The sequence below is a fragment of the Cibotium barometz genome, chromosome 8, assembly GCF_041138505.1.
Source record: "Cibotium barometz isolate CiBa-2024 chromosome 8, ASM4113850v1, whole genome shotgun sequence".
In the NCBI taxonomy this organism is placed as follows: Eukaryota; Viridiplantae; Streptophyta; class Polypodiopsida; order Cyatheales; family Cibotiaceae; genus Cibotium; species Cibotium barometz.
The window spans coordinates 55744208-55756654 of record NC_141053.1 but is presented as its reverse complement, the minus strand read 5'-3'; the positions used below and the strand labels follow the sequence as shown (position 1 = coordinate 55756654).

At 40.7% G+C, this 12447-nt stretch overlaps 1 protein-coding gene across 1 annotated transcript; it reads right to left on the bottom strand.

Annotated features, from left to right (window-relative positions):
• Positions 1-11120: 11120 nt before the first annotated feature.
• On the bottom strand, positions 11121-12081 carry LOC147636437 (uncharacterized). Its single transcript, XM_086801148.1, has 2 exons — positions 11898-12081; positions 11121-11826 (listed from the first exon to the last, which is right to left on the bottom strand). The coding sequence occupies exons 1-2, from the start codon at positions 12004-12006 to the stop codon at positions 11291-11293; spliced, it is 645 nt and encodes a 214-aa protein (XP_086657274.1). The 5' UTR covers positions 12007-12081; the 3' UTR covers positions 11121-11290.
• Positions 12082-12447: the final 366 nt, after the last annotated feature.

Genomic DNA, 12447 nt, shown 5'->3' with positions numbered 1-12447 from the left:
GCGAGGACAAAACAGACTGCAAGGAAAGTCTACCCACCTTTGGAGACTGAAAAAGCTGAGGACAAACCAGGACCTTCCAAGCAAGAAAAGCCTCTTCCAAAGCCTCGTGCAAGGGAAACAGCAAGAAAGAGATTAAACTATCAAGTGAAGTCCTTAAGAGAGATCATAGCAGCATAGAAATCTACCAGTCTTCTCATCCCTTGACTGCCATTTACTCGGGTTGTCAGGGACATATCAGAAAGGTTAGTTGGCAAAATGAGAAACACAAATCTTGATAAAGTCCGATGGGAGTCACAGGCCCTTATGTGTCTTCAAGAGGCTGCTGAAGATTTTTTAATCGACTTTATGAATGATAGATACATTGCTGCTGCATTTGCTCATAGGATCACTCTTATGAGCAAAGATTTTGTGCTTGTGTCAAGACTTAGATATAAGTTTGACAAAGCTTTGGAGCCCATTCCAAGTCAAGATATGAGAGCTTTTGAAATTCTTAATATCCCTCCAGCAAGACAACCCAAACAATCAGTTGTTATTGAAGATATTTCTCATACTTATGGCACAAGAAAAGCTCAGGATATCAAAGAAGAAGTTGAGAAAGAGAGAGAGCAGGAGAAGATTACAGAGGATGCCATTCTTTCTCAACAAGCTGAAATTCTCCATGCATCTAATTCAGAGCTTTATCAGAATGTGACAGGTCAAATGATAGTAGATGTGTCCATGCATGGAGAGGATGAGGTTTATTGTGACATTTCCCCTGAAGACACAAGTATGCTTGTGAATCACAATATTGAGATATCTGACACAGTCCTCTTCATCTGTCTGAGGTTTGTGTGGATTTGCTTTTGCCTTCTTGATGAATTTCTCATATTCCATATTTTGTTGACATGTTTTGTTTATGTCTCCAGATGTCTTATGAGGGATCTTCATGAATCAATGGCTGTGCAAGTGACCATCCTTGATCCCCTTGTTACACAGTGCCTTTTCAATAGGCAAGGGGATCTTGCAAGTTTTCTCAAAAACTTTGATATGCTTACCTGCAATTACATTGTATACCCTTATGTTGAAGTGTAAGACTCACACTCAATTATCTTTTGCCTATAATAGACATTTTAATATTCACAACTAATTGCAGTATCCATCTTATCACAGGGACCATTGGAGTCTTATTATCTTCAATCTATTGGATAGAGATGTGATCTTTATGAATTCTTTAGCATCCATTCATGGGAGAAGTAAAATGTAAGAATCAACTTTTCCATGGTTTATGTCCTAGAACAATATTTTGTATGTTTTCAATTATTTGGTTGACCCTCAATATTTTTTGCTTGCAGTGCTGCCAAACTTATCTTGAGTTTTCTAGGTTCTACCTATGTAGACTACAAACTTGAAGATTTTAAGTACTACAATCAGGAAGTTCCTTTGCAGAAAGACTCAACATCTTGTGGATGGATGGTGCTTGCTAATGCTTGGAAATATCTTGAGTCAAGATTTAGAATGACAACACTTACTGTAAGTTCATGAATGAAAACCATTGATTGATTTAGTGGATACATTTAGTGACCTATTTTCTTACTTTCTTATTTTCTTTTGTCTAAGTTACATGAATATCCAGATTCTTGGGTAAGTTGGGTAAGGGAGAAGGCAGTGTCCATGGTTTTGAACAGATCCATCAATCCATATGATCCTGATTCTCCCTTTCCACCTAATAAAGGAGCCAAGGATACAACTTCAAAGAAAAGGAAAAGGGAGGAGAAGGAAAGCAATGTCAAGGATGGCTCATCCAAAAAGGAAAAGACCTCTGCCAAAGAAAAGAAGAAAAGAAAGAAGAGCCCTTCTAAGAGCAGATCTTCCAAGGGGAAAAAGAGCCATTCTAAAGGAAAGACCCATTCTAAAGGAAAGATCCCTCAGGCTAAAGAGAAGAGCCCTACCCCTCCTGCTAAAGAGAAGAGCCCTACCCCTCCTGCTAAAGAGAAGAGCCCTAGCCCTCTTGCTAAAGAGAAGACCCCTAGCCCTCCTGCCAAAGAGATGAGCTCTTCACCAGCTCAAGGGAAGATCCCTAGTCCTCCTGCCAAAGAGAAGAGCACTTCTCCAGCTCAAGAGAAGACACCTATTAAAGAGAAGACCCCTGTCAAAGAGAAGAGTGCTACTAAAGGTCTTCCGTTTCACTCACCAGTGAAATTTAAAATTCAGAAGCATCGTTTATCCAAGAAAGATAGTAAGAGTGCAAATGTTGGCTCTCCATTAAATTTCTTTTTCATGTTCCCCAAGAAGACTGCCAAGTCTCCAAGGCCAACCTCCAAAGAACCTTCTCCAAAACCAGACCCCACTGCCAAATCTTCCTCACCAACACCTAAAGATCTCAGAGAAGAGCCCAACTTACCACCATTTGAGGAATTCACTCTAAAGTCTTCCTCTCCAACACCTCAAGAGCTGAAAACTCTAGAACTTGAACCTCAATCAGCAAAATTTGAACGAAGCAAACAGAAGAGAGAAAGATTCTCTAAAGATGCAGGGTCATCTCATGCCAAAAGGAAAGTTGATTTTGTTGAGTGATTCCACAAGTTGGCTTTTGTTTTGTTCATTTTGTCCATATGAACACACCCTTTTTGGGACAATATTTTGTACTTAAATTCAGTATCAATAATTTGATATTCAACTATTAAACCTTGTTCTGTGTTGTGAACAATATGTTGACCATTTTTGTGAAGAAGTCAAGACGAAATTTAGCAAAATATATTGATTACATTATTGGAGAAATCCTTTTCAGCTATACAAACTTGCCCTTGCAAGTGGCTCAAATACAACTTTTTTTGGGGGGAGACATGTGATGCATGAGGTTACTTTCTCCATCCTTGTACTGACAATAATATCATCTACTTTGAATCTATATTCTGGTGGTATTTCGTCTAGAAACTCAAGCGACTCTCTTACATGTTGTAGTCGCCAGTTTGATGTTACTATGAGTTTCCTGGGATCTATGAATGGATGGACTATGATGTTAAATTCAAACTCTGGACAATTCTCTTCAGAATCCAAAGGGACCCAACTACCAAGCTTGCTTTTCCATCTCCTATAGTCATAGCCCAAAACTAGGGATTGACGACACAGTTGGTATGAGATAGACAAAGAATTTGGGCTTACTCTACAACTGATATTGTCCCCCATATGAAAAGTTTCCTTGGTACTCCATCCTTCTCCAAGTACAGTGTCCAGATCAGTCAGAGATAGTCTTCTATTAAGCCACATCGTTCTTGTCCTCTCCAATTCCATTGTATTGAAACATGCCACAAATGTTGAGATTCAAGCTCGATGTCAGTGTGAGCCAGCTATGCTATGTGCTGGCAGATTAGGTAGGAACATGTGTGAGACATAAATGACCGCGTGTCCAGCTGGTCATAGTGTGTGGACATTAGCTAGGGTTAGTAGAGTGTGGACACAACTCATTGTGTGTTGTGTGGATTATGGATTAGTGCATTATGCTTTGTGTGAGAGTGGACATGGCTTCCCTCTATGGTTAGGGTTTGCAATATACATTAGGGTTTGCTCCTGTGTGTGTGTCTCCTCCTCCTCTACCGTTTTTTCAACATGGTATCAGAGCCTTGTGCTGTTTATTAGGGTTTATGAGTGAGTGAGTGAAGAGGGAGAAGAAGAAGCTGTGAAGCTGTCCATTGGAGCTGTGAAGCTTGGAGCACACCAAATACTATCAGATCTGAAAGCTTGGCCTACCGGGTAAGGTCTTCTAAACATCCTTGAGCGGATTGCAGGTGAAACAGGCAAAAGCAAAGCATTTTAGAGCAAATCAAAGCAAAGCAAAATTCTGGTTTTTGAAGCTTTCCATTAAAGCTTGGGAACATTGATGTATGGTGGAAATATGTGTGATTCTGGCAAAGCAAACATGTATCTGACAATGAGAGATGTATTGGCAACTTCTATGCAAGCCCTACTGTGATTTTGGAGCAATTTACATGCATTTGATTGAGTGAAATTACTGGTTTTTTGAGCTCTCACAAAACAGAGAGAAGACAGTCAAAAATTGATGCATTTGGAGCCTATTTTTGGTGAAAATCAAAGCATTGGTGGGTTGCACACATACCCAAGTGTGTTGGGCACCTAAATACAACATCAATTGTCACTTCAATCACTCCCAAACACCCTGAATGCAGGCGGCGCAGCCAGACAGGGAAAAACAGAGCTGAAAACTGTCTGTTCTGACACGAGGAGATCGATTTCTCAGTGGTTGCTTGATATCTTCCACAAATTCCTTAGCAATTGGATGCTTTACACTTTGGAGAAGAGGGCTATGTGATTTGTTTGGTCAATGATGCTTAATTGAGCTGGGAATGAGCTGATTAAAACAGGCTGTCCACTGGGGTTGCAGAGAAACAGAGCATTTTAATCGAGCAATTAATCTTTGGTGTTTTACAATTGGACAAATTCCTCTTACATGGAGATGATGGACACTATTGCTAAGCCAATGAATTCTTGGTTGCTCAATTTGGTGAAATATTGAAGAAATTAGAGCCAAATCATTACTGGTTTTTCTGGTTTTTCTGGTTTTTCCAAAAACAGAGAAAGGGGTTTTCAAAAATTGATAATTACACATGTCAAATGGAGTTGATACTCAACATTGAGGTTCATTAGGTGTCAATGCAAGTTTCCTAGACTTGATTGCACCATTACATTGCGATTTGGAGCCTTGGAAGGCGTGTCAATTCAGGGTATCCCGCACTGAGCGAGTCAGTTCATCTTGGATGATTACAGGTTGATTTCCTACATCAAAATTGGAGTTTTTTGGCTACCTTGGAGTATCTGGAACATTCATTGGAGTGTGGTTGAGCTGAGGAAGGCTCATTTACAGATTTGAAGTGTGCGGAAGGTGTACGCATTGAGCAACATGTCGGACAATCCAGTTCAGATTGTTGGTGAAAAGCTGGATAGGAAGAACTTCTAGGCATGGAAGTACAGGATAAAGAGTTTCTTGAAAGGGAAAGGATTTTGGAATCTCATTACAGGTGCTGAGCCAGAGCCTGAGCTACCTCGGCAACCTACACAGTAGCAGCTTATTGCTCATAAGCAATGGTCAGAGAGAGCATTCAAAGTGCTGCATTATTTGTCTATATGCATTTCTGATGCTATGCTCATACACATTCATGATGCTGAGAATCCCAAAGATGCATGGGATACTTTGGTCAAGATGTTTGATACAGATACGAGTGCTCGCAAGTCTCAATTGCGACAGCAGATACACAATGTGAAAAGGAATAAAAGGAGCATACATGATTATGTGCAAGAAATCAAGAAGTTTGCAGATGCATTGGCCACAATAAATGCCCCCATGCCTGATGATGATTTGGTGGATATTACCTTGCGTGGTCTTGGCAAGGAATACAAATCCTTTGATACATCTATCTCCGTGAGGAGTACAGGTTTACCCGACTTCGATGAGTTGGTTTCACTCTTATTGGTTGAGGAAATCAAGCTCAGTGATTCATTTTTGGATGCATCTTCTAGCCATGATGATGGCAGAAATCAGGCTTTCTACTCGCAGAGAGGCTTTAGAGGCAGGGGAGATTTGCATCACGTGGACGTGGTGGTAATGGTCGTGGATGGCAGGATAGACCTCCACAACATAATTTTCAGCCTTCATATGGTGCTCGAGGTGGTCGTGGATATGCACCACAAAGAGGCAGAGGTACCCCCCGTGGTCGAGGACGTTGGCAAGGCCAACAAAATGCTATGCAAGATGTGGAATGCCATTATTGTGGCAAATATGGTCATATGGCGAGAGATTGCTTTCGCAAACAGAATGATTTGAGAGGGGGAAGAGCACAACGTGGTGGTCATTATGGTGGAAACTATGCACAACATGGTGGCAACTATGCATCAAGTAGCAATGATGGAACTGCAAATCATTTGTTTGCCATGAAGCATGTTGTGGGTTCTATGACAACAAATGCTGAGAATGATGATACATGGTATATGGACTCAGGAGCATCAAACCATATGACATGTCATGGTGAATGGTTTGAGCACATGAAGCCTATGGATGTAAAAGGCTATGTGGAAACAGGTGATGATACCCAGCATGTCATTACACATGTTGGAAGTGTACCATTGGTCATGCATAATGGTCAGACAAAGTCTATGTCAGATGTGCTGTATGTGCCTTCGATCACTAAAAGCTTGGCCTCAGTTGGTCAAATGGTAGAACAGGGATTACAGGTTCGTTTCAATGAGCATGGATGCTTCGTTGAAGACTTCAAACATGGATGTAGAGTGATTGCTAAAGGCAAGAAAGAAGGAAGATTGTTTAAGCTGGATGCTGGAATTCCTGAGCTAAAATCAGCCATGTTCTCAAAGAGCAGGAATGTGGTACAGGACATTGATATGTGGCACAAGAGGATTGGCCATGTAAATATACAGAGATTAAAGAACATGCAAACAAGAGGCATTGTCAATGGATTGCCTAGGTTCAAATATGATGGACATATGCATGTTTGTGAAGCCTGTCAGTTTGGGAAGCAGGCAAGATTGAGATTTCCTAGAGAAGGAAATATGAGTAACAGGCCACTTGAGATAGTACACAGTGATGTATGGGGTCCTGCACAAAACCCATCTATCAAAGGCAGCTTATACTATGTTACATTCATTGATGACTTTAGCAGGATGACATGGATATACTTTCTCAGGGAGAAGAGTGAAGTATTGGAAAAATTCATGGATTTCAAAGCTTTTGTAGAAAAGCAGTATGGCTGTTGGATTAAATGTCTGAGGACAGATGGAGGTGGTGAATACACCTCAAAAGCTTTTGAGCATTTCTTGAGGAAGCATGGAATAAGGAGACAATTGACATGCAGGTATACACCTCAACAGAATGGTGTGGCTGAGAGAAAGAATAGAGTTATATGTGAAGTGGCAAGGGCGATGCTTAATGAAAAGAGCATGCCAGATTACTATTGGGCAGAAGCATGTGCTACTGTAGTTTATATATTGAACAAAACACCTACAGCAGCCATTCATAGAAGCACGCCAGAGATGCGGCTCACAGGTTACAGGCCAGACATTGGACATCTTAAAGTTTTTGGATGCATAGCCTACGTGCATGTGCCTGATGAAAGAAGAAGGAAGTTGGATCCTAAGGTAGAGAAATGTATATTTGTTGGATATGCACGGGATCAAAAAGCCTACAAGTGTTATAATCCACAAACTAGACAAGTGGTCATCTCACGTGATGTGGTGTTTGATGAGCTTGCTAGTTGGTATAAGGCAAAAGATGAAGGTGTTATTGAGTCACTTGAGGCTGATGTACATGTGAACTTGCCACCACAAGCAAGTTCTAGTTCTACTACTATGTCTGGGCCAGCACAGCAGAAGCTCAGAGCAGCAGTGTACGTCCATGGTTAGGACGTTTGAGGCATGAGAGTGTAAGCACTGGGAGTAGTGCTATGGATAAAGGCAAAAAGAAAGTCGAAGGAATTGGAATCACAGGATATGAGTCGTCTAGTTCTAAAAGTTTGGATGAGGAGCTTGGCATACCTGTTTTACGCACACCTGGTGCTAGACAGGATAGATATGTGCCACCACATGCTAGAGTTACAGGTGTACAGAGTGACCCGCAGGCATTGCGGAGATCCCAGAGAGTCAGATATCCTGTTGACAGGTTGACATACAGAGATTTTGCTATGCACTATGCATACATGACATCTATGGTGAAGCATATGGAACCTACATGCTATACAGAGGCTATTGGAGAGCATGTATGGGAAAAAGCAATGGATGTGGAGATGGACGCATTGGTCCATAATGATACATGGGACTTGGTTGCACTACCAAAGGACAAGAATGTTATTGGATGTAAATGGGTTTACAAAGTGAAGTGCAAATCTGATGGTTCTATTGAGAGACATAAAGCAAGATTGGTAGCAAAAGGTTATGCACAGACCCAAGGTTTGGATTATGATGAGACGTTTAGTCCAGTGGCTAAGATGGGCACAGTGAGAGCAGTCATTGCTATGGCTGCAACAGCAGCTAATGGCTGGGAAATGCATCAGATGGATGTCAAGAATGCATTTCTGAATGGAGATCTACAAGAGGAAGTATACATGGCACAGCCAGAAGGGTATGTACACCCTAGATATCCCACATGTAGACATGTTGAGAACTTTTGCAAGCCAGCCATTGTCGGTCACTTTGAAGGCAAAACACGACCTTTCCAATGGGATTTCACTTCATTTTGCTTGGTTCTTTTCACCCTGTGGGCACCTTTGCAAGAGGGAAGCATTGTTACCCAATCATTCACACGAAAAGACATGGGTTTCCAAACACCATCTTCTCTAGTGTTATGAAAATCACAAGAAGTTATATTATGAGAAGGACGACGTGAGGACGCCATAGAAACTCACAGATGAGAGAAAAATAGTGAGTCTTTTGAAAGTGCAAAGAAAGGAGAATAAACCATATGCCAAAATGGAGGGAAGGTGGAAAAGGGAATGAGCCATACCAAAATGGAGGGAAGGTGGAAAGTAGACGTTGTCATTAATTTGTCATTAATAGCGTTGTTTTCAGAGCCCGAAAAGAGGATTTCGTATCTTCCAGCTTGATTTTTTGAAATAAAAAATGGAACAAGATGTCACTATTTTGGACCCAAACTTTAAGATGTCACTATTTTGGATCCAAACTTTAAGATGTCACTATTTTGGAACAAGATGTCACTATTTTGGACCCAAACTTTAATGTTAGCCATCGTAAACGTCTAAATTAAGCCGTTTTAGCCATTCGCCACTAAAATAGAACCGTTAAGAAGACATTTAGAGGAGACAAGAATGCCATACTTTTGTATACGTGGTCAATTCACAATTGGACAATTTCTTAATCCTTAGATTAACAAACGGCCCTTTTCTAGCCGTTTTTGGCCCTAATGCTTGTAGGAGGCCACAGAAAATTGGATGATTGAATTTTTTTTGGATAGTTACGTTCTTGCTGCCCATGCACACAGGGTGACAGTAATGAACAAAGATTTTTTCAGCCTAGTAGCCCTTCGTTTCAGATACGATAAGTTACTTAGACCAGTTACGTTTACCGATGAACGAATGTTACAAATTTTGGATGTCCGTCCTGTACAAAAAGTGAGAATTGAAGAGGTGATCGAGGGAGGTCCAGATCATGAACATCAGACTCGGGCAAATTTAATGACAAGCGCTCAAAGGGAACACCAAGCTGCAATGCTTGCATTGCAAACAAAAAGGGAAAATGTTCGCGCACTCCACGCCATGGCGCTGCAATTTTTGTTGCCGGAGTTCTATGTACCCTTTAATATTAGAGGGCATAGATGTTATTTCCCCATTCATGCTGAAGAAATCAACATTTTGTTTGATCCTAAAACTGAAGTCAACGACAAAGTGCTGAGATGTGTTTTAAGGTATACTCTTTTCTCTGTCCTCCCACAATTTTTCATTCTTGGATCTTAAAGTTTATGCCTCACTCTTGATATGTTTCCTTGTTGTGAAGTTTTGTTATTTCGCAATTGCCCGAGGATGTACAGCAACGAGTGTTCCAGATTGATTCACTGGTCTCAACACTGTTACTAGTAGAGTCAGTTCCGTACCCGATGTGCTGAACTGGTTTCGGGAGGTCCAGCTGGACGATGCCCGAGTATTTTTTTGGCATATCATGAAAAGTGAGTTTGTCTCTCTATCTCTCTTGCATGATGTTTATAGGAATCACCGTACACGAGTTATATAGTGCTTCCTTTGGATTGAAACTAATAGAAATCTATTTGGATGTGATGCAGTTCCCATTGGAGTCTTCTACTAGTCGACGTGCAAGAAAATGTCATTTACCTTGCAAATTCGACATCTGGTGTCCATGGAAATGTTTTGCTGTAAGTAAAAATCATTAAGATACATATTATTGTTTGAGTTAGAAGTCCGGATTGATAAGGATAATGATTGGTCTTTGTTTACAGTGGTGTCAGGAAACTAATGGCAGCTTACGAGAGCCTCAGCATGGACATCGATACCCTGGATCGATCGACCATCCGAAGGGTTAGTGTCCCCAAACAAGAAGATGGCTACAGCTGTGGGTGGAGGGTTGCACTACGAAGCATTTTTCAGCTCCCTTCAGAGGATGTAAGCATTTTTCAGCTCCCATACGCATGCGGACTCTTGTTTATCTTCTTGTATATTGTCATGTTGATCTTATTTATGCCTTGATGAATTGTGATGGCAGTTTCCATCAATGTCTCGCTACGTGGACCTAGACGTCCAAACATTTAGGGAGGAGCGAAATTAATCGAGGTCGCTGAAGTTATGCCTCCAGACGGGCCAGTGGACTTCATCCCGCCCAATCCACGAGGGGGGATAGGCCCCCCTGAGCCTCTTACATGGGCTCCATACTTGGGAGAAGAGCCATGGCTCCATCTTGAAGCCGATACCTATGGGTTCCAGTAATAAATAGTTTTTTCCTTCTTCCAACAAATGTACGTTTGTAAATATGCAGCTATACATGTTCCAGTAATAAATAGTTTTTTTCCTTCTTCCAACAAATGTAGGTTTGTAAATATGCAGCTATACATGTACATTTATATTTTTTTGCACATATCTAGTGTTATTGGAGAGAGAACATCAATTGTAAATGCACTTTTAATTTGAAAATCAGAGGATCAAATTTGCTACTGTGTTCCTTCACTGCTTGTTTTCTTACTTTAAACCTTTTTTGTGTACATAAAAATTCAATTGGGGAATTTTTGCCTTCATTACATTGTTTTAAACAATAAAGCATTACAAAAGCAATGTTCTAAATATATAAGTTTATTGCATATGGAAAATACATTGTCACCGTATACATGGTCACATCATATATCTTCTAGTGCCTCCAATTCATGTGGGGCTGCAACATCTTTACAAATGATCTGATGCTCTCTTCTTTTACTTAGCTTCCGACCATCGAGCTTGAAGCAAAATTGATTTGGAGGATTCTGAATAGCTACTTCTAATTCCTTCCTAACATATTCGAGAGTCCAATTCTCTTCCACTTCCAATGTCAAAGATGGGTGACCCTGTCGAAACATAACTATATCTATCAAGCAAGAGTGGCTGCCATCTCTTGTATCTTGGTCCATGCTTTCCCAGTTGTTGTTGATCCATCGCCACCTTCTATAAGTAAATGACATGCACAGATGTTGCCTGGCAATATAGTATCTGATTCCAAAATATCATTAGGATAATTTTTCGAGTATAATCAAATAAGCGTTGTAACTGTTTCACAAAAATACATTATAATGTCATAACACTCACCGAAATGCAATGTCGGAGGTGTTCAATCGACATTCGATCAAATCATCTCCCTTTGATGATTTCACTCTCCAACCTTTGTCAAACAAATGATCAAGCCAGGCTTCATCTATATCTTTGCACACAAAAGTTGTTCTAGTTTTTCTCAATTGTTTACAATCAGAAAATAAATGAACAAAGCATGCAATTGGAACAAACAAACTTAAGTGGACATTTCTTGCACCAATGCTAGGCTTCATAGCACATTTAATATCATTAAACATTTTGGTCCTGTATGACTCTATCACTTCTGTGTCAAGCAATGGCCACTCAGGACTATCAAGTGCGGGCAACGGAATACGTTCCAACTTTCCATGTCGACTCGATTGAGTGGGCAAGGTATAAAATGAGTCATAGAAATATGTTCTACTTCTTGCGAGATCACTTGGTGCACGACCTTCATATTGAAGTTCCCCCACCTCACCATGTACGACATTCAAGAATCCTGTCAAGCATTGTGCAGGCTCCCACTCCTGAAGATTGGATGGGTACAAATCTGTGCAAGGCAGAAAAATGTATATCAATCACAATATTTGCAAAATTGAAATACAAAACACAAGCACTTACAATGTGGTCTGTGTCTTGGAAGTCCTTCCAATGGTCCCACGTTGATCTCTTTTTGCATGAATACATGCTGGATCAACACTTCTTTGACAGTTTTCCCTCCTGGTGCCATCTTAAAGTCAAGGATCCTTCCTTTCCAATGTTTGGACAAGTCTTCAGATGCCTTTCCCTTCACTCGGTAGTGGCCTTATTTTCCTGGCTGCATAGTGACCCAAGAGTACTTCCTGTATACTTGGGGAATCCATTCTTCATTCTCGTCTTTTATGTTATACAACACAACAGATGAGATACTGCTCCTTGCTCGCCATGATAGATTAACAGACATATGAGAAAGAAGAAGTAGCAGAAAGTGGATGACTGAGCTAACCGCTTTTGTGGATCAAGAAGGGAAGAAGAAATGAGGGACGGTGTGTTCTTTTGGGCGCCAAAGATGTTTCAAGATTCAAAAGTGGAACCAAGTTGAGGGAATAACCAGGAGAATGTGTATCTATCTATTCCAAGCATTCAAGCTTCATTAGTTCTAGGGGTGGTGGAAAGAATTTTTTAGTGCTCC